The sequence below is a fragment of the Lepisosteus oculatus genome, chromosome 8 (genome assembly GCF_040954835.1).
Source record: "Lepisosteus oculatus isolate fLepOcu1 chromosome 8, fLepOcu1.hap2, whole genome shotgun sequence".
NCBI classification, from domain to species: domain Eukaryota; kingdom Metazoa; phylum Chordata; class Actinopteri; order Semionotiformes; family Lepisosteidae; genus Lepisosteus; species Lepisosteus oculatus.
In genome coordinates this window covers 38447136-38464986 of record NC_090703.1, presented here as the reverse complement: position 1 = coordinate 38464986, position 17851 = coordinate 38447136, and the positions used below count along the sequence as shown (strand labels likewise).

The 17851-nt window shown below is 36.3% G+C and overlaps 1 protein-coding gene across 18 annotated transcripts in view; it reads left to right on the top strand.

Annotated features, from left to right (window-relative positions):
• The window catches only part of klhl13 (kelch-like family member 13), a 116896-nt gene that overhangs the window by 89212 nt on the left and 9833 nt on the right, over nucleotides 1–17851 (top strand). For all 18 annotated transcript variants that reach the window (XM_069193445.1, XM_069193444.1, XM_069193441.1 and 15 more), the window contains 3 exons: nucleotides 2571–2703; nucleotides 5102–5298; nucleotides 8157–8952. In XM_069193445.1, the coding sequence (XP_069049546.1) occupies nucleotides 2571–2703; nucleotides 5102–5298; nucleotides 8157–8952 (1126 nt within the window). The remainder of the gene's footprint in view (nucleotides 1–2570; nucleotides 2704–5101; nucleotides 5299–8156; nucleotides 8953–17851) is intronic.

Sequence of the window (17851 nt, the reverse complement as noted above, 5' to 3'; positions counted from 1 at the left end):
TCAAATCTCAATCCTCTAAGACTTTTAAACCTTGTCAGTTAAAGAAATGAGTTTAAGAGAATATTTTTTTTCCACATTTAATTTAACCGTCTTTTTCACAGAAAAATAAAAATCTTCATAAAAAATTATGAAGATATTTTTTTTTGCTTTACCACTTGAAGTTGTGTTCGGATTTAAGTTCATAAAAGTCTTCTCATTTTTCAGGTATGACCTTCTCAACTGATACTATGCTTTGTTACAAATAGGCAAATGTAATACAACTCTATTTTGGAATGGAGTACAGTTTTAGTGAAACAGATTTGCAGAGTTATTTTATTGACTTTTTCTAATCTTATTTCTGCGGAGAGAGGAAGCTGAGTTTGTTGCCTTTCTCTTTGCAGATGTGGCAGAAATGTTTAAGTCTTTTGATAATTTTAGCTCTGAAGATTGCAATTAAGGCATTTCATTGTTACGCAGATAATCTTTGATTCCTGTTTTCAAAGGAATGTCTTACTGCAGCCAGGTGAAGGAACTGAATCCTGAGAAGACAAAAATGCAGTTTGAAGCGAGTTTCAGAATCCTCAAAGGTCAACCCAAAGCAGTCAGGACCCAGATTCACAAGAATAAATTTGGAGCTGACTCTTTGTAACTGATAATAAAAGGCATTTCTTTGCACAGTCATTAGTGCCTGAATAAATCATTCATTTGTGTTTTTTAACCTGTATCCAACTGGATCCATTTTAAAAGTGTCTAGATTAGGACATCCTAGACCAGGACCTCCCAAGTGTTGGCCCATGACAGATATTAGGAAGGGGTTTCTCAACCTTTGCACAAACAGGTACTCCTGTGACTTTGCTGGCTACCTGTAGGGTTACAGTTTTCACTCCTCAAGTTGGCACTGACTTTCTTTCTCCGTCACTGTGGAGCTGACAGCTTGTCAAATGATGAATAGCTCTGCGGGTGGGCTTGTCAAAGGGGCGTGTCTACAAGATTTCTCTCTCAAGTGAGTGCTGCAGTTGATGCCAGAGAGTCTTAAAACATGTAATTCATGTTTTAAAACGTGATGAGATTGTAAGACCCTTGCTCTCCTTAAAATAGCTGTGCAAAAGGTGATCATTGTTAATTATTGGTCTTGTGTCCTATGATTGATTACACATTAATGAATAAATGCTTATAAAAGAGTCCAGTGGAAGGTCTCCTCTCACCAATTTGCATTGAAACCTTTGAAATCAGTGTAAGATTGTTTCTTTTAATGGTGGTAGATAGACAAACAAAGTGAGTCTGGTGTTTCATACATACTTCCAGGCTTATTGCACTGTTTTGTTTCCTCTAATGTAGAAGAAGCTCTCTGAATTCCCTTTGAAGCAATGGGTTGACCACATTGTAGTTCTCCCCATACTTAGCTGAGTTTCTTGGCACTGCTTAATGTGACAGCAGCAATTATACATAGTGGAGGAGTTTGTTTTTTCTGCTGCTTGTAATATAAAAGCAAAAGAATCAAGACTTAATCCATTCTGTGTAAATGTTTAGATTTTTTAAGAAGAATGCAAGTTTGTATAAACCGGCCTTTTTGAAACATCTAGCTCATAACCTCAACAGATGCATAGTGCCTTTAATTGGACTTAAATCCTTTTTGTATTGACTATAACCCATATAATACTGAAATAGTTGTGTTGTTTACTAGTGGTACGCTGTCAAAACATAATGTTTTTGCTAAGAAGGTGAATTTTGTGTAACTCAGCCAAGATTTGTGATTTCATTATATAGAATATAATCTATAGTCTAAACATTTAAATCTGTATTTTGTCTCGATTATGCTGTGAAAATGGTAAAAGTAAAATGTTAAGAATAAACAACAGTACTTTGCATAGAAGTGACTACTGTAAGTATCGGTGTTAAAGGGACATCTGATGTGGATGGATCTTTTAAGTTGCTTGTTTTTCGAATGTATTTTTATTTGATTCAAATTATTATTAGTATAGCTGATGCAGTCATCCATGTTTTTATGCACTGTGCACTGCCGTTTATTTTAATACCAGTTCTTTTGTGATATATATATATTTAAATATCACATACTGTATACAGTATATAACTTTGGAAAACATTTAGTGCATTAGTGATCATCGCTAGATGACAGTACCAAGCTCTATTAAGAAGTGAAGCTGTCAATTTACACCATTATTTAACAGAGCTCAGAAATGTTACTGACCAGGCCTGGGTGTACAGTATAAACCACCTAAAGTACCGCATAATGTTGCTACTTGTCTACTGACAGCAGTATGTTCAATTTGCTTTTGCAACCTTTAAAGAGAAGACACAAAAGGGGGCAAGTGGCAAAATTTTCCTTAAATGTTCTCTGTAACTGGCCTAAAATCCAATCCATCCACACATACTTGAATCCCTTCAAAGACTATCCTTCATGAGTTGAGCTCTCTTTTCAGGAACATTTTACCACTATAAAAAATGAGTGGTGAAAAGTGCATTTATGAGGAGGCCATATTCTTTATTTTATTATATTATATCTGTCTGGTCCTGTCTCTTGCACCCCAGCTTCTGCTTTGTCCTCATGTGAGCTGCTGGCTTCTTAACAGGGATTCGACCAGCTGAGGATAGAGGGATTACTCTGCGATGTTACACTGCTGCCTGGAGATGGAGATGAAGCATTTCCTGTTCACAGAGCAATGATGGCGTCTGCTAGCGATTACTTTAAGGCAATGTTTACAGGTAAGATAAATAACTTATGGTAAAAAAAATCTATTTCCAGTAATAATAATAATAAAAGTTTAAATAGAGCTGGCCTTTGGAAATCCCTACTGTATGGATAGCAATCCGGTAATATAATATACTGACTTCCAGTACTGTATATACCTTAAGACTTGATCCTGGAAAAATACACTTTAACATTCTGTGTCAAAGTTTCATTCATCTCATAAATTACATTTTCTTTCTTTTAGTATAATATAAGCGAATATGTAGTTTTTAAGATGTAAAAATCAGTGGCTGTGGAGTCTTTTCAAGTGTGAGTGAGAGTGTGAGGGAGCAGAAATTTGAAGCAAAGGGGAAGAGCTTTTGATAAGCATCATAACAGGGCTCCCACATCACATCATGCATTGTATCAGCACTGTTGATCACTTGCTTGTAACATACAGACAGTGTAGATTGTATATCTAGGACTGGTTTGTGTGCAGATGTTGAAAATGGGTCTTTCTGCTACTTCTTGAATGTTGGCTCTTGATTTGTTTTAGAAGAAAAATGTGTTTCCTGATGATGTGCTGCTTTAGGTTTGGGTAAATCTGCCTTACCTTCTTAAATCCAATTTCTTTGTCTAACCAAACATGATATAGATATATATGGCTGAAGAATAAATCCAATGAATTCCAAGCAATAACATTTTATAAAGTGTTTTGTATTTTCTGATAATATCTTTGTATGCCGTGTAGATGCATGTTAGCTTTTGGAATGTAGTTTTGTAACAAGATTGATAGCCTTAGAAGCACAGATTTATCAAGTGCAATTTCTGTTTTAAGTATCTTGTGCTTTTATCAGTGACTGTGGATATAAATATTGCTTGCCTCTGTAGTCTTTTTCCAAAGAACTCTTTCACAGTACAGTGTAATATGAAAAGATAGTGGAAGATAATGATTTTATCTTCATTATGTCTCTATATATTATTGTAATTATTATTATTCAGAAGGCAAAGTTGCAGTTTACACACACTATTGTACTGGTAGAATAGGAGAATATTCTGTCAGGATGTGCTATCTGTCCAGTTGTCTGTCTTTGGCTCAACAAAAGTGGGGAAAAAAATTATAATTAGCTCTGACTGCATTCACCTGAAATTTTGACTCTTCTGTGGACAAAATGCAAGGCACAATCACTGTATGTCAGTTGTTTATTAAGAGGAAAATTATATCGGTTTCCTTATTCATTAAGATTTGACTTAATGTTTTTCAACATATTTCACAATAGCCTTCTAATATAACCCAAAAGCACCAAGCAGGAAGACCCAATGCACATATTTGGATATTCAGCAAGCAATGTGTAAGGAATGTGTTAAAGATTTTCCCATCAGACTTCATGTGATGTATACTAATGGATCAATTTTTAACTTCTTATTGGCAAAGAAAGAAATGCTTTATGCTGAATTTCAGGATGTTGTACATGACATTGGGGAAAAAAATGGTGCTCAATTTCAAAAATATTTGAAAACATATCTAATTCTAAAAGCCTTTAAAATTTTAAAAATAAAAATATAGGCTACACATGAATTGCATTCATTGTTATGTTTTAGGTAAAGGAATTCAGTGAGGGTCTGGTGTGAGACCCAGGAAGTCCTCAGGTCCTGACCACACACACATCTTGCTACTACACCAAAATAGTCTTCTTGGAGGAGAGCAGTAGATCCAAGCTTTAAGCCCTTTCTAATAATTTTTACCAGGTCAGGCAAAGATATAGGAATAACCCTACTGGAGATCTTGTCTGTTTGGGACTAAGACACCACATTGAGCATTTGACTTACAGAACCATTCTACTGGAAGGAGACTAGTCTCTTCTATCCAAGGATGGATTTCAACAGAAGACCTCACAAAAAAATACTACCCTTGTGTTGTCTGTTCTCAAGCATAGCGAATCAGAAATTGAATTTATTTAAACTATTTGATGCCTCCTGTTAATGCTTATCCTGACATTTTATTGCCAAGAAAAAAGTCACTAGAAAAAGAACATGTTTTTGTTGGATATCTAGTTTGATTTTCTGAGTTTTTATACCATACAGTAGCTTCAGAGAATATTGTTAAACAATATTGTTTTGGCAAGATCTTTAACCCTTCATTCCCTTGCTGCTTTCACCTTTAATGTATTTTTCACAGTGAAGAGGATTCAGCCCAGCCTTTCACAGCCTCTTCTGCAAATTGTGTGATCTTGATCACAGAAACCCATTTCATTTGTGTTGTGTGCACGTAACCCTTAAAATATTAAATTTTAACTTATTTTGAAATTGTAATTCATCAGGTTTTTAAAAGTTTAGTTAATTATTCATGTAGCCAATAAATACTGTACAAAACAAATGAAGAACAGAATAACGGACCATTAAATGTATCCTCTTTTTCCTTGTATCTCCTAGGTGGAATGAAGGAACAAGATTTAATGTGCATCAAACTTCATGGTGTTAACCGAATAGGCCTCAAAAAGATCATCGACTTCATTTACACAGCAAAGCTCTCTCTTAACATGGAGAATCTGCAGGATACACTTGAAGCTGCAAGTTTTCTGCAGATCATTCCTGTCCTAGACTTCTGCAAAGTGTTTCTTATATCTGGGGTAAGACTCTTTTCTTGTCATCATCTAAAGCCTCTTCCTTTCAATCAGTGTTTAGTACAAAACAGAATGTAGTATTTGGTCTTAATCTAGTTAATGTTGATGAGTGCTGCCTCAGTTTTTATTTATGTCTTATACAGGGAAGCACACTCATAACATGTTGATGTATTCAAGATTTAACAAGCTTGAGGCTCTTGTACAAACTACCCTTCAGATGCAAAATTCCTTCTATTCAATAGTATTTGAACTTTTCTAAGCATTAGTTTATGGCAATCAAAGTAGAAAGATTGAAATCTAATGCATCTGGTAATGAGCCTATACAGTAGATTCCTTACATTTCTTTTTGAACATATGTCAATATTTCTAAGGCTGTCATTGGTTCGGTATGTTTGCACATTAGCATGCAAACAAACAGTATCCCTTCTATATCTATTTGCTAGGCTTTTTGGACTACCTTTTAGATCTGTTGTGCTGCATGGCTATTGAACATTTATTGATAAGGAGGTTAATCAGATTTATTATTGGGTAATTCTGGACTGGAGTTGGTAGCTTTAGGAGGTGAGTTGTACTGCAGTGCTTCTACACATATATATGCATATACTGTATTCATCTGCCTGTTTAAATCTGTTCCCTTCCTCTGGATAAAAAAGGCCTTTTTTCCCTTGTGTTCAGGATGCGTTAGAAAGAAGCATTCAAATATCCTTTAATGTGATGAAAAACGTATTAAGCTGTAGTTCTCGAGCTGCCTCTTATTCCATATTCCTTAAGTCATATTATAATCGCTCTTTCAGATAAATGTGAATTGCATACTAGATATTTGAGAGAACTTGAATGCATGGTGACCAGATCAGACCTGACATTCATCTTGAATCTAATGAGCAGTTTATTTTGACTAGGCTGTTCTGTGTATTGGCTGTTATAAGCAATTGTCATAAAGCTACAGGGGCTCCTACCTCTGAGGCTCAAAGGCTTCCCTGCAAAATAGGTCAGGATGCGGCTCCTGGCCTGCCCCTTGAGTTTGTCACTGAAAGTTTTTTTCAGTTTAAGTCTTCTTGCTCCTTGCATCAGCTGAAATCTGTCTTACTGATTTGAAAATCTGTTGAACAGAACAGGAAAACATTGATGCTTTAGTTTAAGATGCACATGTGCCCAGCAAAGAAGAAGCACTGCTGCTGATTAAAAGTAACCATTAAAAGTAGCTGCTACACATTAGCTTTGCATACAGTATTTTTGTGTGACAACAAAATACTCCTGCATTTCAGATGGGTGGGGGAAAAAAAAACTTAGAGAGAATCTTCTCCTGAATGTACTGTACATATGGACTGTACTGAGGTGTTAAAGAGACTTTCTAAAATGCTGCACGAAGTGTGATTAATTTCTTTTTATTGTCACATGTTCATCTTCGGGAACCATACTAAAAGAAAAGCAAACCCAGGCCCAATTAAATATTCATAATTGGCATCAGTTGCTGCCTGTAGACAAGAAAAGGAAGGTATTTCCTGTTACTAAGAGTAGTTGATTCAGCTTGATACCTGCTGGAATGTGACAGTTGTAATCCTAATATCAAGTAAATTTCATTTTCTTACTACTGTTCCTGAAATATGCATCCTCACACACAAAAACAGAACATTCGTTTCATGAACTGTCCTTGGGTGGATATTTTATAAGTCCATTTTAAATTAATAATAATAATAATTTTAAATTCCTGTATTCTACCAGAATATGTATTTATTTCAGGTGGGTAGCTGCGTCAGCATGCGTAGGCTGCAAAGGAACAAGTAATAGGTTTATTCCATGCTGAAAAAAAGAAGAAAGAGAACACAACGTTTCGGTCGTGGAGCCTTCTGAGGACGGACAACATCTGCGTGAACCTGTTACTCGAAGCCAGCAATTACCAAATGATACCCTTCATGCAGCCAGTGATGCAGTCAGAAAGGACTGCTATCCGATCAGACAGCACGCACCTGGTGACGTTGGGCGGGGTGTTAAAGCAGCAGCTGGTCGTGAGTAAGGAGCTGCGACTGTACGACGATAAAGCCCACTGAAGGCTCTATGGCCGAAACGTGTTCTCTTTCTTTTTTTTTCAGCATGGAATAAACCTATTACTTATATATTTATTAGATGTTGATGCATTTTGTGAAAAAAAGCCTCTGCATATATTTCAGTAGTATTATTTGTTCAAAATGAACCACTTGTAAAGTGCAAGAATTAGGCCAAATAACTTTTTTTTTCATCAAGGTTATTACTTGAATTGACAGTAAAATTATTATTGCTTGTCCTTTATCTGTAGTCCCTTTTTTACTGCTTGAAAGACACAAAGTTAAAATCTCCTTGTCCATTTTAATGTGGAGTTATAGTTCATTGTGAAACCTCCTGAAATTCTTATCACACATAAACTGTATCTCTTTCCTGGGGCGTGTGGAGTACTCTGATGAAACTCATTTCCATTTTCTTGAGATGAATCCTCAGTCATTTGCTTTCATCCATTTCAGAGGACTAGAAAGATTTTTATTATCACAAGGTTTAACATTTTAAGGAAAGCATCCCTCTTTTCCTGAAATATTTCCATTCATTTTTTTATTTATGTATATAAAAAGTCATATCACATATTTTTTTACAAACCATGATGAAACCTTTAACTCAGAATGAATGCTCTCATATTGGTTTTGTCAATTTATTCCATGACTTTACTGTATTTTGTTAGCTTTCTGAACATTTGAGGTGCTCTGGCCCTGATGTGTAAATGGGTGCAGTTAGATGAGATGGGAAAACAGAAAACTTCACCAAAGATGTAATCTTACAGCTTTCATGTGTGTGAAACCCACAACTTACTGTTTTTTTTTCCGTGAATTTCTGTATAGGTTTCACTGGAAAACTGCGTGGAAGTAGGGCGCATCGCAAATGCCTATAACCTTACAGAAGTGGACAAATATGTTAACAATTTTATCTTGAAGAACTTTCCCTCGTTGCTGAGCACTGGCGAGTTTGTCAAGCTCCCATTTGACCGGCTGGCCTTTGTGCTCTCTAGCAACAGCCTGAAGCACTGCAGTGAACTTGACCTCTTCAAGGCTGCCTGCCGCTGGCTTCGGTACGAGGAGAACAGGATGGAGTATGCATCCAAATTAATGAAGAACATCCGTTTTCCCCTCATGAGCCCTCAGGAGCTCATCAACCACGTACAGACCGTGGATTTCATGAGGACGGACAACATCTGCGTGAACCTGTTACTCGAGGCCAGCAATTACCAAATGATGCCCTTCATGCAGCCAGTGATGCAGTCAGAAAGGACTGCTATCCGATCAGACAGCACGCACCTGGTGACGTTGGGCGGGGTGTTACGGCAGCAGCTGGTCGTGAGTAAGGAGCTGCGACTGTATGACGAAAAAGCGCACGAATGGAAGGCTCTGGCTTCTATGGACGCTCCCCGCTACCAGCACGGCATTGCGGTGATCGGCAACTTCCTGTACGTAGTGGGCGGACAGAGCAATTACGACACGAAAGGAAAGACAGCCGTGGACACCGTTTTCAGATACGACCCCCGCTACAACAAGTGGATGCAGGTGGCCTCTCTCAACGAAAAGCGCACTTTCTTCCACCTAAGTGCCCTCAAAGGACATCTCTATGCAGTGGGAGGTAGAAACGCAGCAGGGGAGTTAGGTATGTCTTGTAATTGTAAAATTACCAAGCTTGTTTTTTTTTTTGTCCATTTATTGTTTGCGTTCATACATAATGAATAATGTATCAATGTTGCGAGGTTTCCTTCTGAGTCATGCTCAGGTCAGGATTTTTTTTCCCTTGCAAAATGGCACTTAAATGTGGGATTATTCTCAAATGTTATACAGATGTGTGATATCAGCCATATTATTCTCAATGTGTAATTGAGTTTTGGAAAAGATGGTCACATTTCTTTGGTACAAAACTGTATTTGCAGATTTCCTTTTAAAAGAAGTGCCTAAAAAGTAAGAAACCACAAAACAGACAAACATAAAGGAAAATGATTATAGCTCAATGCTTATGTTTTCTGTTTTTTTTCCTGAAAAACCCCAGAGCTTGTTAGAAAACAAATGCTTGCATTAGAATTTGACAATTGGAATTCTGTCTACAAATCCATATATATAATACATGAGCGGACATTTTAACTGCTTTGTGATGTTTGAAGTTTATATTTTATGAGCATCATCAATTTACTCAATACACTCAATACTCAATACTGAACATACTGAATACATCATCAAATTACTCAATAGTGTTTTGTACTATTATAACAACTTTTACAGTTCATAATTTAGATTAGTTTGAGAAAATACCAAGCTCATCATTTGGCAGTCTTTAATTTACAGTGTTCAGAATCGTCCCAAATGTTATCAATGCCTCAAGTTAAAATTATACACGAGCAGCTAATATGTAATGTTGTAGTAGTTATACATTTAGAAATCATGTCTTCATGGTTATTTATATTTTTCTTTCCTCTCTATACTTTTCTAAAGATAAAAGGTTGCTTTTGTACAACAAACTAAAAATCACTCTAGAATTGCTTTTGAATCAATAAAAAAATTGAGTGAAAAGAGAAGGAACAGTGCAAGAAGTCTAAACCCATGAACACTGGTGCACATAAATTAACACACAGTACACCATCAAGACAGCAGAAATCCTATCTGACATTCCCATAGGGTGTTGTAGATTAACCTTGTGGTGTATCCTCTGGTGTTCTGCTAAGTCAATGTTTATCTAAGCAGATCTATATGCTTGTAAACATATAAATATACATTCCCATGCAAGAAGATAGGCTTGAAGGAAAATAGGAATTGGAAAAGACAGTTAGGTGCTGGTGACCAGTTACCTCATTCAATGACAATAGTAAAGATTTGAATAAAATAATCATCCGTGTTAAACAAATATAACAAATTCACATGTATTGGCTAAAATTTTACATATAATGGGTGAATGCTTTTTATAGTTGAGAAATGTTGAAAGGGATGAATTAAGAAAGGATTTAAATTAAGAAAGGATTAAATACGGTTTCCCCTCAGCAGAAGATATTGAAAGGAATATATCCTGGTGTGGGGAGAGCAGATCACACTGTTGTTCATATGTTCTGTTTGTTGCTATCTGTGCCTTTGTTTATGTGGAATCTAAATCCAAGGACATCACAGTCTCTGCACTTCAGAAGTCCTGTAGTGAGAGCACAGTATACTTGACATTGTCACACAACCTCTGTCTAACTTTAAGATGATGTGGAGTCTTGCATTACACAAAACACTCATGAATTCTCCCTTTTATTTCTTTTTGATTGACTTTTGCAGCCTTTCGTTTCTTAACTTGACGGTCAAACTGAAATTCAGTTTTTTCAAAAGGTGTTAGCACGATTGTGCTAGCAATTATAAATGCTGCCTGTAGGGTCTCCCAGTGCTCTGACAATTTTCGTTTTGGGTTTGTAGTCTTTTCTGTAAGTTCTGTAAATGACCTTTGATGCAGCTACCATTCAATACCAGGGCTATTGGTTGTAGTTTTCTTAAGGTTTGAGATTTGTTAGTTGCTTAAAGTGGAGCATTTTACATGGGAAACATTTCCCTCAGATGGTTGTTCAAACTTAAGATATATACTGTGTCATTATTATTTTAAAACCATATATTTAACAGCAGCATAACTAATTATTCCATTATATTTCAATAATCATAGTTAAAAGCACATTGTCAAGATCATAAAGTGTTTAGTTAGTCCAAAATTCTGTTGTTTTCCAATAACTGAAATGTTTCTTCTAAAAAAAGCTTGCACAGCTGCAGTTTTAATGGGTGCTGCATTCCTTTGCCTGCTAGGGATTGCTGGCTAATTCTGGCCAACTGCTCATCTGTGGAGGCCCTATGCTCTGCATCACTTTTACATGTGCTGCTGGAGGCACACTGAGTCACCAGAAACCTCTCCATAAGCCCACCCACACTGAGGCAGTACCCACCACTCAGTATAAATCAGAGCTTGTATTATTGGAGTTTAGTTAGCTTTAAATTTGTCCATAAAAATTCCTGTCCTCATTTTTCATTTTTTTTTAAATTAGGATTACATCAGGATAGGTTTCTCAAAGAAGGGTCATATTGTTTTGAGGTAAGTCTTTTATTCCATCACCTGATGTAGCTGGCCAGACACTTAGCTCCTTGCGTCTCTCCTCTTCCTTTTGGGAACAGTTTTGTTTCTCCGATCTGATTCACGCCGTCTCTTCAGTGCTTACATGTTCCAAGTCTCTCAACCCAAAAGTGACAGTGCAGGAGCCATGCGTGAATATCTTTTAGCATTAAGGAAATCCTTTGAAACATTAATTTCCAATTTGAGCTGCATCCATTTATTTATCAAATCAAGAACCTTGTAATTAATCACTTGTGGGTAATTATTTTGTCCACAGGGGTCCATATATGCTCAACAAAAAAGTTTATACTCAATTAACCAAAGCAACCAAAAGAGAATTCCTTTGTATGTTATAAAATTATTGCTTGTCACTTGCTTAGAAAATCATCATCAATTTTTTTTAAACAATATACTTTACCTGAGAATTATTTGTAGTAGGTGGCTCTTAGCTTTCAGTAACATCTAATTATGAGTGCTCACCAGCAGAAATAATATATTTGGAGGCAGTGGTCGTATTAATTGCCAGGTTTGGTCAAGCTGAGCTGAGCTCAGACAAACTGGACCTGCATGCAATAGAATTATCATTAGGTTCAGAAAGGCTGGCATAAAAGAGCAACTGAAATTCTTCTTTGATAGAGTTGTCATTCTAGTGGTCTCCCTGACATAGTGACCTACAAGTAATAGTAAGACTTATTTCTTGCCCTTATTTCTAATACAATGTAGAATTCTGAGCTAATTCCAACCCTGCCTACACTATTGTGCAAAATTCTTATACACTATTAGGATTTATAATGTTTGTATGTAATGAACATCAATAATATACTCATAGCTTCCACTAGCATAGAACAGAGTTATAAAAGTAACTTACTTTGGTGAAGATAAAGCACTGCTGAGGTTTCATCCACTTTAGTCTGATTGCGCCAGAACCCAGAAGCTAAGCAGTGTTGGGTCTGATTAATGGTGGGATGGGAGACCTCTAAGGAAAAGCAGTTTGCTGCTGTAAGTGGTATTATTGGACCAGCATGGGCCCAATTGGTGGCCATTATCCCTATGGTACAGAATTTCCAATGCAAAGCCTCACAGTATGATGGCTGGGGAACAGTGCAGTAGGAATGAGGTGTTTTGGAAGAGATGTTAAGCAGGAGTCCTGACTACTTGGTCTGTAAAGCTCCAATGATACTGATTACCAGGGCTTTGGTGTTAACCACATTGTAATGGCTAAATCCCACCGTAGGTTTTTACAATTTGGCCCACCAAAAATTAATTCTTGTGAGGCTAATGTCAGATATTATGTATGTTTTCTCTGGAAGAAAACAGGAGCATATCATGTAATCTCATAAAAGCTAAATGAATAATCTCCCATAGGGAATAATCACAGGATTTTATATAAATGTTTCCCCCCTTTAATATGTTATACATGTTCTATCAACCACATAATATCTGAGAATGTCATTATCGTCTGTGGGCCTTTTTTTTAAACAAGAAATACAAAGTGAGAGAGGGTTTTGTGCAGCACGCAGACGCATCTGCAACCCGACCTAGTGCTTTCCCAAGTTCATTAACGACAAGTGCTGTGCACCATTCTAGCCATCTCTCTGATTCATTGAAAGCAAAGCTTCAAAACTGACACAGTACAACTTTAAACCCAGCTTAGCAGCTTTTAATTTCCTGTTTTACCTTTTCAATTGGAAAAAGACAATCTACTGAACAGTTGTCTTTTGACCAGCAAAACAAAGGAAGAGGCTGTATTTGTGACTTCTGCCAGACTGTCATCAGACACAGCCCTCGTCATTGCTATAATGCCAGCAGGGATTTGGTGGCACACAAGGACATCACATGACTGGTTCCAAGTGACGTTTAGCCGAAATAGAGTCCCCTTGAGGAGAACTACAGCATGGACTCAAAATAGAGCAAGCTGTGGACGACTCAGACTTCTAAAGGAGGTCAAGGAGAAAAAATATAATGATTAAAATGGCAGACCGAATGGAAAAGAAATTTTGCGATTTTGAATGGCATGTTTTTTCTGATGACATTTTTGTTAGCAGTGCTTTCATTGGATGCATAATTTCTACTACTATAAGAGAACTGACCTATTAATATTGCAGAATTTGTACTTATTGTATATAGACCATGAGTCCCTTGTGGTAGAAGGATCATTGTTGGGAAATATTTCTGGCACAATTGATTTCTGTGAAACTGGTGTAAATATTGCTGCAAGGTAGAGGAATAATAAAATATTTATTTTAAAACTCCTTAAATGGAATTAAACTGTACTCAGGGGGGAATGCAGCAATGTATCTTGCTATTAGATTGTTTTATTTAGTGCATCTTATTTGCTTTAAAGCTCTGCATTCAAACAAAAAAAAACATTTGTACCTAATTGCGAGCATTTTCTTAAACTCTAATGACCATTACGGAATTGTTTTGACAATGAATTTTGTCTAACATGAGAATGAAGAGAAAAAATATCTATAAAGGAAAATGCTCTGGTTATTGACCCAGTAGGCTGAAAACAGTCAATGTAAAACAGTGTGGCTGTTATTGATGTCTTAGAGTGCTTTCCAGGTGTCCAGTTATATGATTTATTATCCAAAAGAAAGCAAGCTTGTTTCAGTTCTCATCAACAACCAGAGCTTCGAACTTTATTGTGAGAAACACTTTGCAAGTAACACTTTTTTCCTTTTGAAAGTTGTTAATTTGGATTATTTCCATGATTATGAGTGCAAAGTAACTGAATTTTAATAATGAGTTTATGGATGAAGCCAGACACTTACGGAACAATTGAGGATCTCACCAAAACAAAAGTGTACGTTATGCTTCAAAGCAGAGTAGCCGCTGTATTGGAAGATCAACCAAATGAAGAGTATACTGTAAGTGTTTATTAATTGGAGATTTCTGATAGATAATGCAAGTTATCAGAATGTTAGTAGTTCATTTGACATCTTTGTAATACACATTATGTCTTATTCACAATGCTTCCTTTTCAGCTTTGTGTCGGAATAACTTCACTCTAATGCCAATGATTTTAATAGGGTTGTTTTAAAATTAAATTGGTATGCATAACTGTGTCAAAGTGAATCATGGGTTACTGTTGGAACAACCTTTAAGAAGTCACCACCTACTGGGTTAGAAATGAAAATGAGGAGCAATGGGATTCCTCTTAATTTAGGTAAAGCTTAGCATTCACAGTATGAGTTCCTTGGGGTTGAAGATGTATGCTTTTTAATGCCCTAATTACTTACAAGGAAAAAAGGAGTGAGATCAACTTAACAACAGTGTGTAAGAACCACTCAGCCTACTGTTTTAAAGCAAATACCCTTTACTCATTGTGATGAAGCTATTGGACGGCTAGCCTTTGGAAAGCATGTGAATTAATTTCTTTGTCTTCTTGCTGTCAAAGCTGCACATAAGCATACGATGCACGGAACCTACAGTATGTTTACCACAAAGGAAACACAGGACAGCAGTTAAGATGAACTGTACAGAAAACATTTTCTTGAAACAGTTCTTTAAATAGTTGAATGCTTTTCAAAGCCACTTGGCATCACTGCTTATATTTAAAGTTGGTCACCTCGCAATTATCCATGTGTATGCAAAGCATGTGTATTTAGACTGGTACAGTACATTACAGGACTGGGTTTAGGTGTGGAGAAGTCCAGTTTGCATGAAACGTGGTAGTGGGGCATTGATGCTGTGCAGTGGATTCATACAAGCAGTGCTACTGTGTAAAGATAATGTGAATTCGAAATATCTGTCATCTTCAAATACTGTAGATACTTTATCGCATTAACTTTTATTATCTACACAATAATACAAAGGCAATGAAAAACAGGGTGGATAATACAACTCTTAGTAATAGATTTATAGATTTGAATATTCTGTGTTGACTGGCATGTATTTTGATGCATTAAAGTAAATTTGAAGCATAGTAATTAAGTGATTGGAGGGCTGGCCTTTGGAAAACATGTATGTTAACTTCTTTGCCTTCTTGCTGTCAAAGCTGTATGTGTTAAAGGCTTATAGCAGGGCTGTCCAGAGAAGTGCAGTGTATTCATTTGTATGTTCAAATGGGGACCTCGCGTTAATGCCATGTATTAATTTGGCACGAGTTGAAAAGCTAACATGATATTAAGGTGGATTTCAATTCTAGGTGATTGAGAAGCTCTGCAACACATCTGTCTGGTTTCCTTTCTATAAAGCTGTCAATGAAAGTTGTTTCTTGTCAAAATTATGATGTAGAAAAATAAAAAACAGATAAAAACAGACTTTAAATAAGGCATTTTGCCATGTTCCATAAACCTCTTCAAATTGCTTTCATATAAAATACACTTCTTTATTTAGTTTTTCCAATTTTTTTTCCACAGGAGAAATATCTACACATTTAAATGTTTGTAATAGTAGCATTTTTAATGCTTCTCAATTGTTTAAGAGATGAAAATGTAAAGTAGACATCAAATTTTTTTACATAGATAGCAAGGAAAATTATTAATCAGTATGTTCATCTAAAGAAACAACTGGCATTTAGGATACAGTATGTAATAAATTGCCTCTGTAGCATTGAAGGGGTGTAATTGATTTTTTTACAGCATTGTGAGAAGATGAAAAACAAACTTCAATGACTCGTGAACCAGAAGAAAATATTTTAGCATTTTGCTTTATTGTTAAGAGGAACATTAACTTTGGTAGTTAAACTGAAAATAAACATTTGTATAGATTATTTTGTGGGTGGCACAATGGAGCAGTGGGTAGCATTGCTGCCTTGCTGTATTGTGGCACTGGGTTAAATTCCAGAACTGGTCTCTCTGGCTCCTCTATGACCCAGAATTGGATGAAGCAGTTACAAGATGCATGGATTTTATTTTTGCCCCACCCAAAAAGTAATAGTCCATTTGAAATTTAAGACTGTTTTTTACGAAATGTTTTGAAAATAATATTTATGTCCATTTTTTGTTTTTCACAAATGCCCTTTCCTTGGGATGTTTTTAGTGTTAGAAATTTAAAGTCAAAACGTATTCTTAAGAGATAAACTGAGAAGTCAATAGATGCATTTCACTTTATTTGTATGATGAAATAGTGCCCTTTGTGAAAGGCATTCTTGTGGTGAAAATCATGTAGGCCCTTCAGACATTTGGCTTTAAAATGATTACATAGTCTTTCACGTTTACTTTCACATCTTGCATAAAACTATCGCCACAGTGGAAATTGCACTTGAGAATCAATGCGTTTACAGACTCCAGGGCATAATTGCCCTCCTGTATTTGTCAGACGTTTCACTCATCTTTGAAATAGCACTTTTGTGACTCATTAGGTAGAGCACAATCTTACCAGGTTCCTGGCTAAAGTTTTTACTCAAGTCCCAGTGATTTGACATAGCATATTTTTCACCTGTATTTTCTCCTTACTTCCTCTGCAAATAAAACTTAATCTTGATAGAAACCTAGGTTCCAACAAAGCACAGCATGACCTGTTTTTAAATTAGGCTCCAGAAAACCGAAAAATATAGTTGCACCACATTCTAAGGACTGCAAAATGGCACTTCATAAATTCAGAAGTCACCTTGGATATACAGTATTTATTAAAACTTATACATAGACTACTTTCTGAAAATAGCCCTATGGTTATGGTGGATGTTATGGTGGATTAAAGGTCTGTTGCTTCAGTAAATAGTAGAAGTGATCTAACTTTCTATATTGCGCATTAAATATTTTGTCTCGGTAAAGAAGCATTTCTGGAAGCTAGTTGAATTTACCCTTTGAGGAGATTTTTTAGGAGACACATTTGGTCTGCCCCCACCCCCATGTTTAGACGCCTCTGTATCTTAGTTTCGCATTGGAATATTTCAGTTTCTTATGTCCTTGTAATGAGTCGCAAACATTTCCATTTGACTTCAACAGTATTTAATTTATGTTTTGTTTCCCCCACAGATTCCCTTTATACTGCCAGTACCAGCTGTAATTTGTGGATTTGTGAGTCTGTGGATTCAGTTTAAAAGAAGGAGTAAAATTGGTACACTTCATGCACTAATACTCCTGTGTATTATTCCAATAATATTGTTTCTCCTGTGGTTTATTCCAGTTATGGAAGAAAATAGCTATTTGAAGGTTTCCTTTTCTGTCCCATTAGGTGAATCACATTTTTGCTTTGTTTCCTTAGCACAGTCCTGATTGAATTAAGTCTGTTCAAATTCTTGTAACTGTTCTTCAGGTTTTTTTTTGTGTTAAACACCTCCGTTACTCTTATCCTGAACCTCTCTCAGAAAGCACAATCTTAATAATAAAATAAAAAAAAATTCCTGTCAGTAGTTCTGTGCAGACGGTTTCTGCTGGTGCTGTCTGTGACCTTTGCAGAGTGAAAAAAACAACTCAAAAGCAGCACAGCTGCCTGGCTGGCCCTGCCAGTGTTATTTGGATTGTTTGCTTTTCTGTAAATCCCGGGTGTT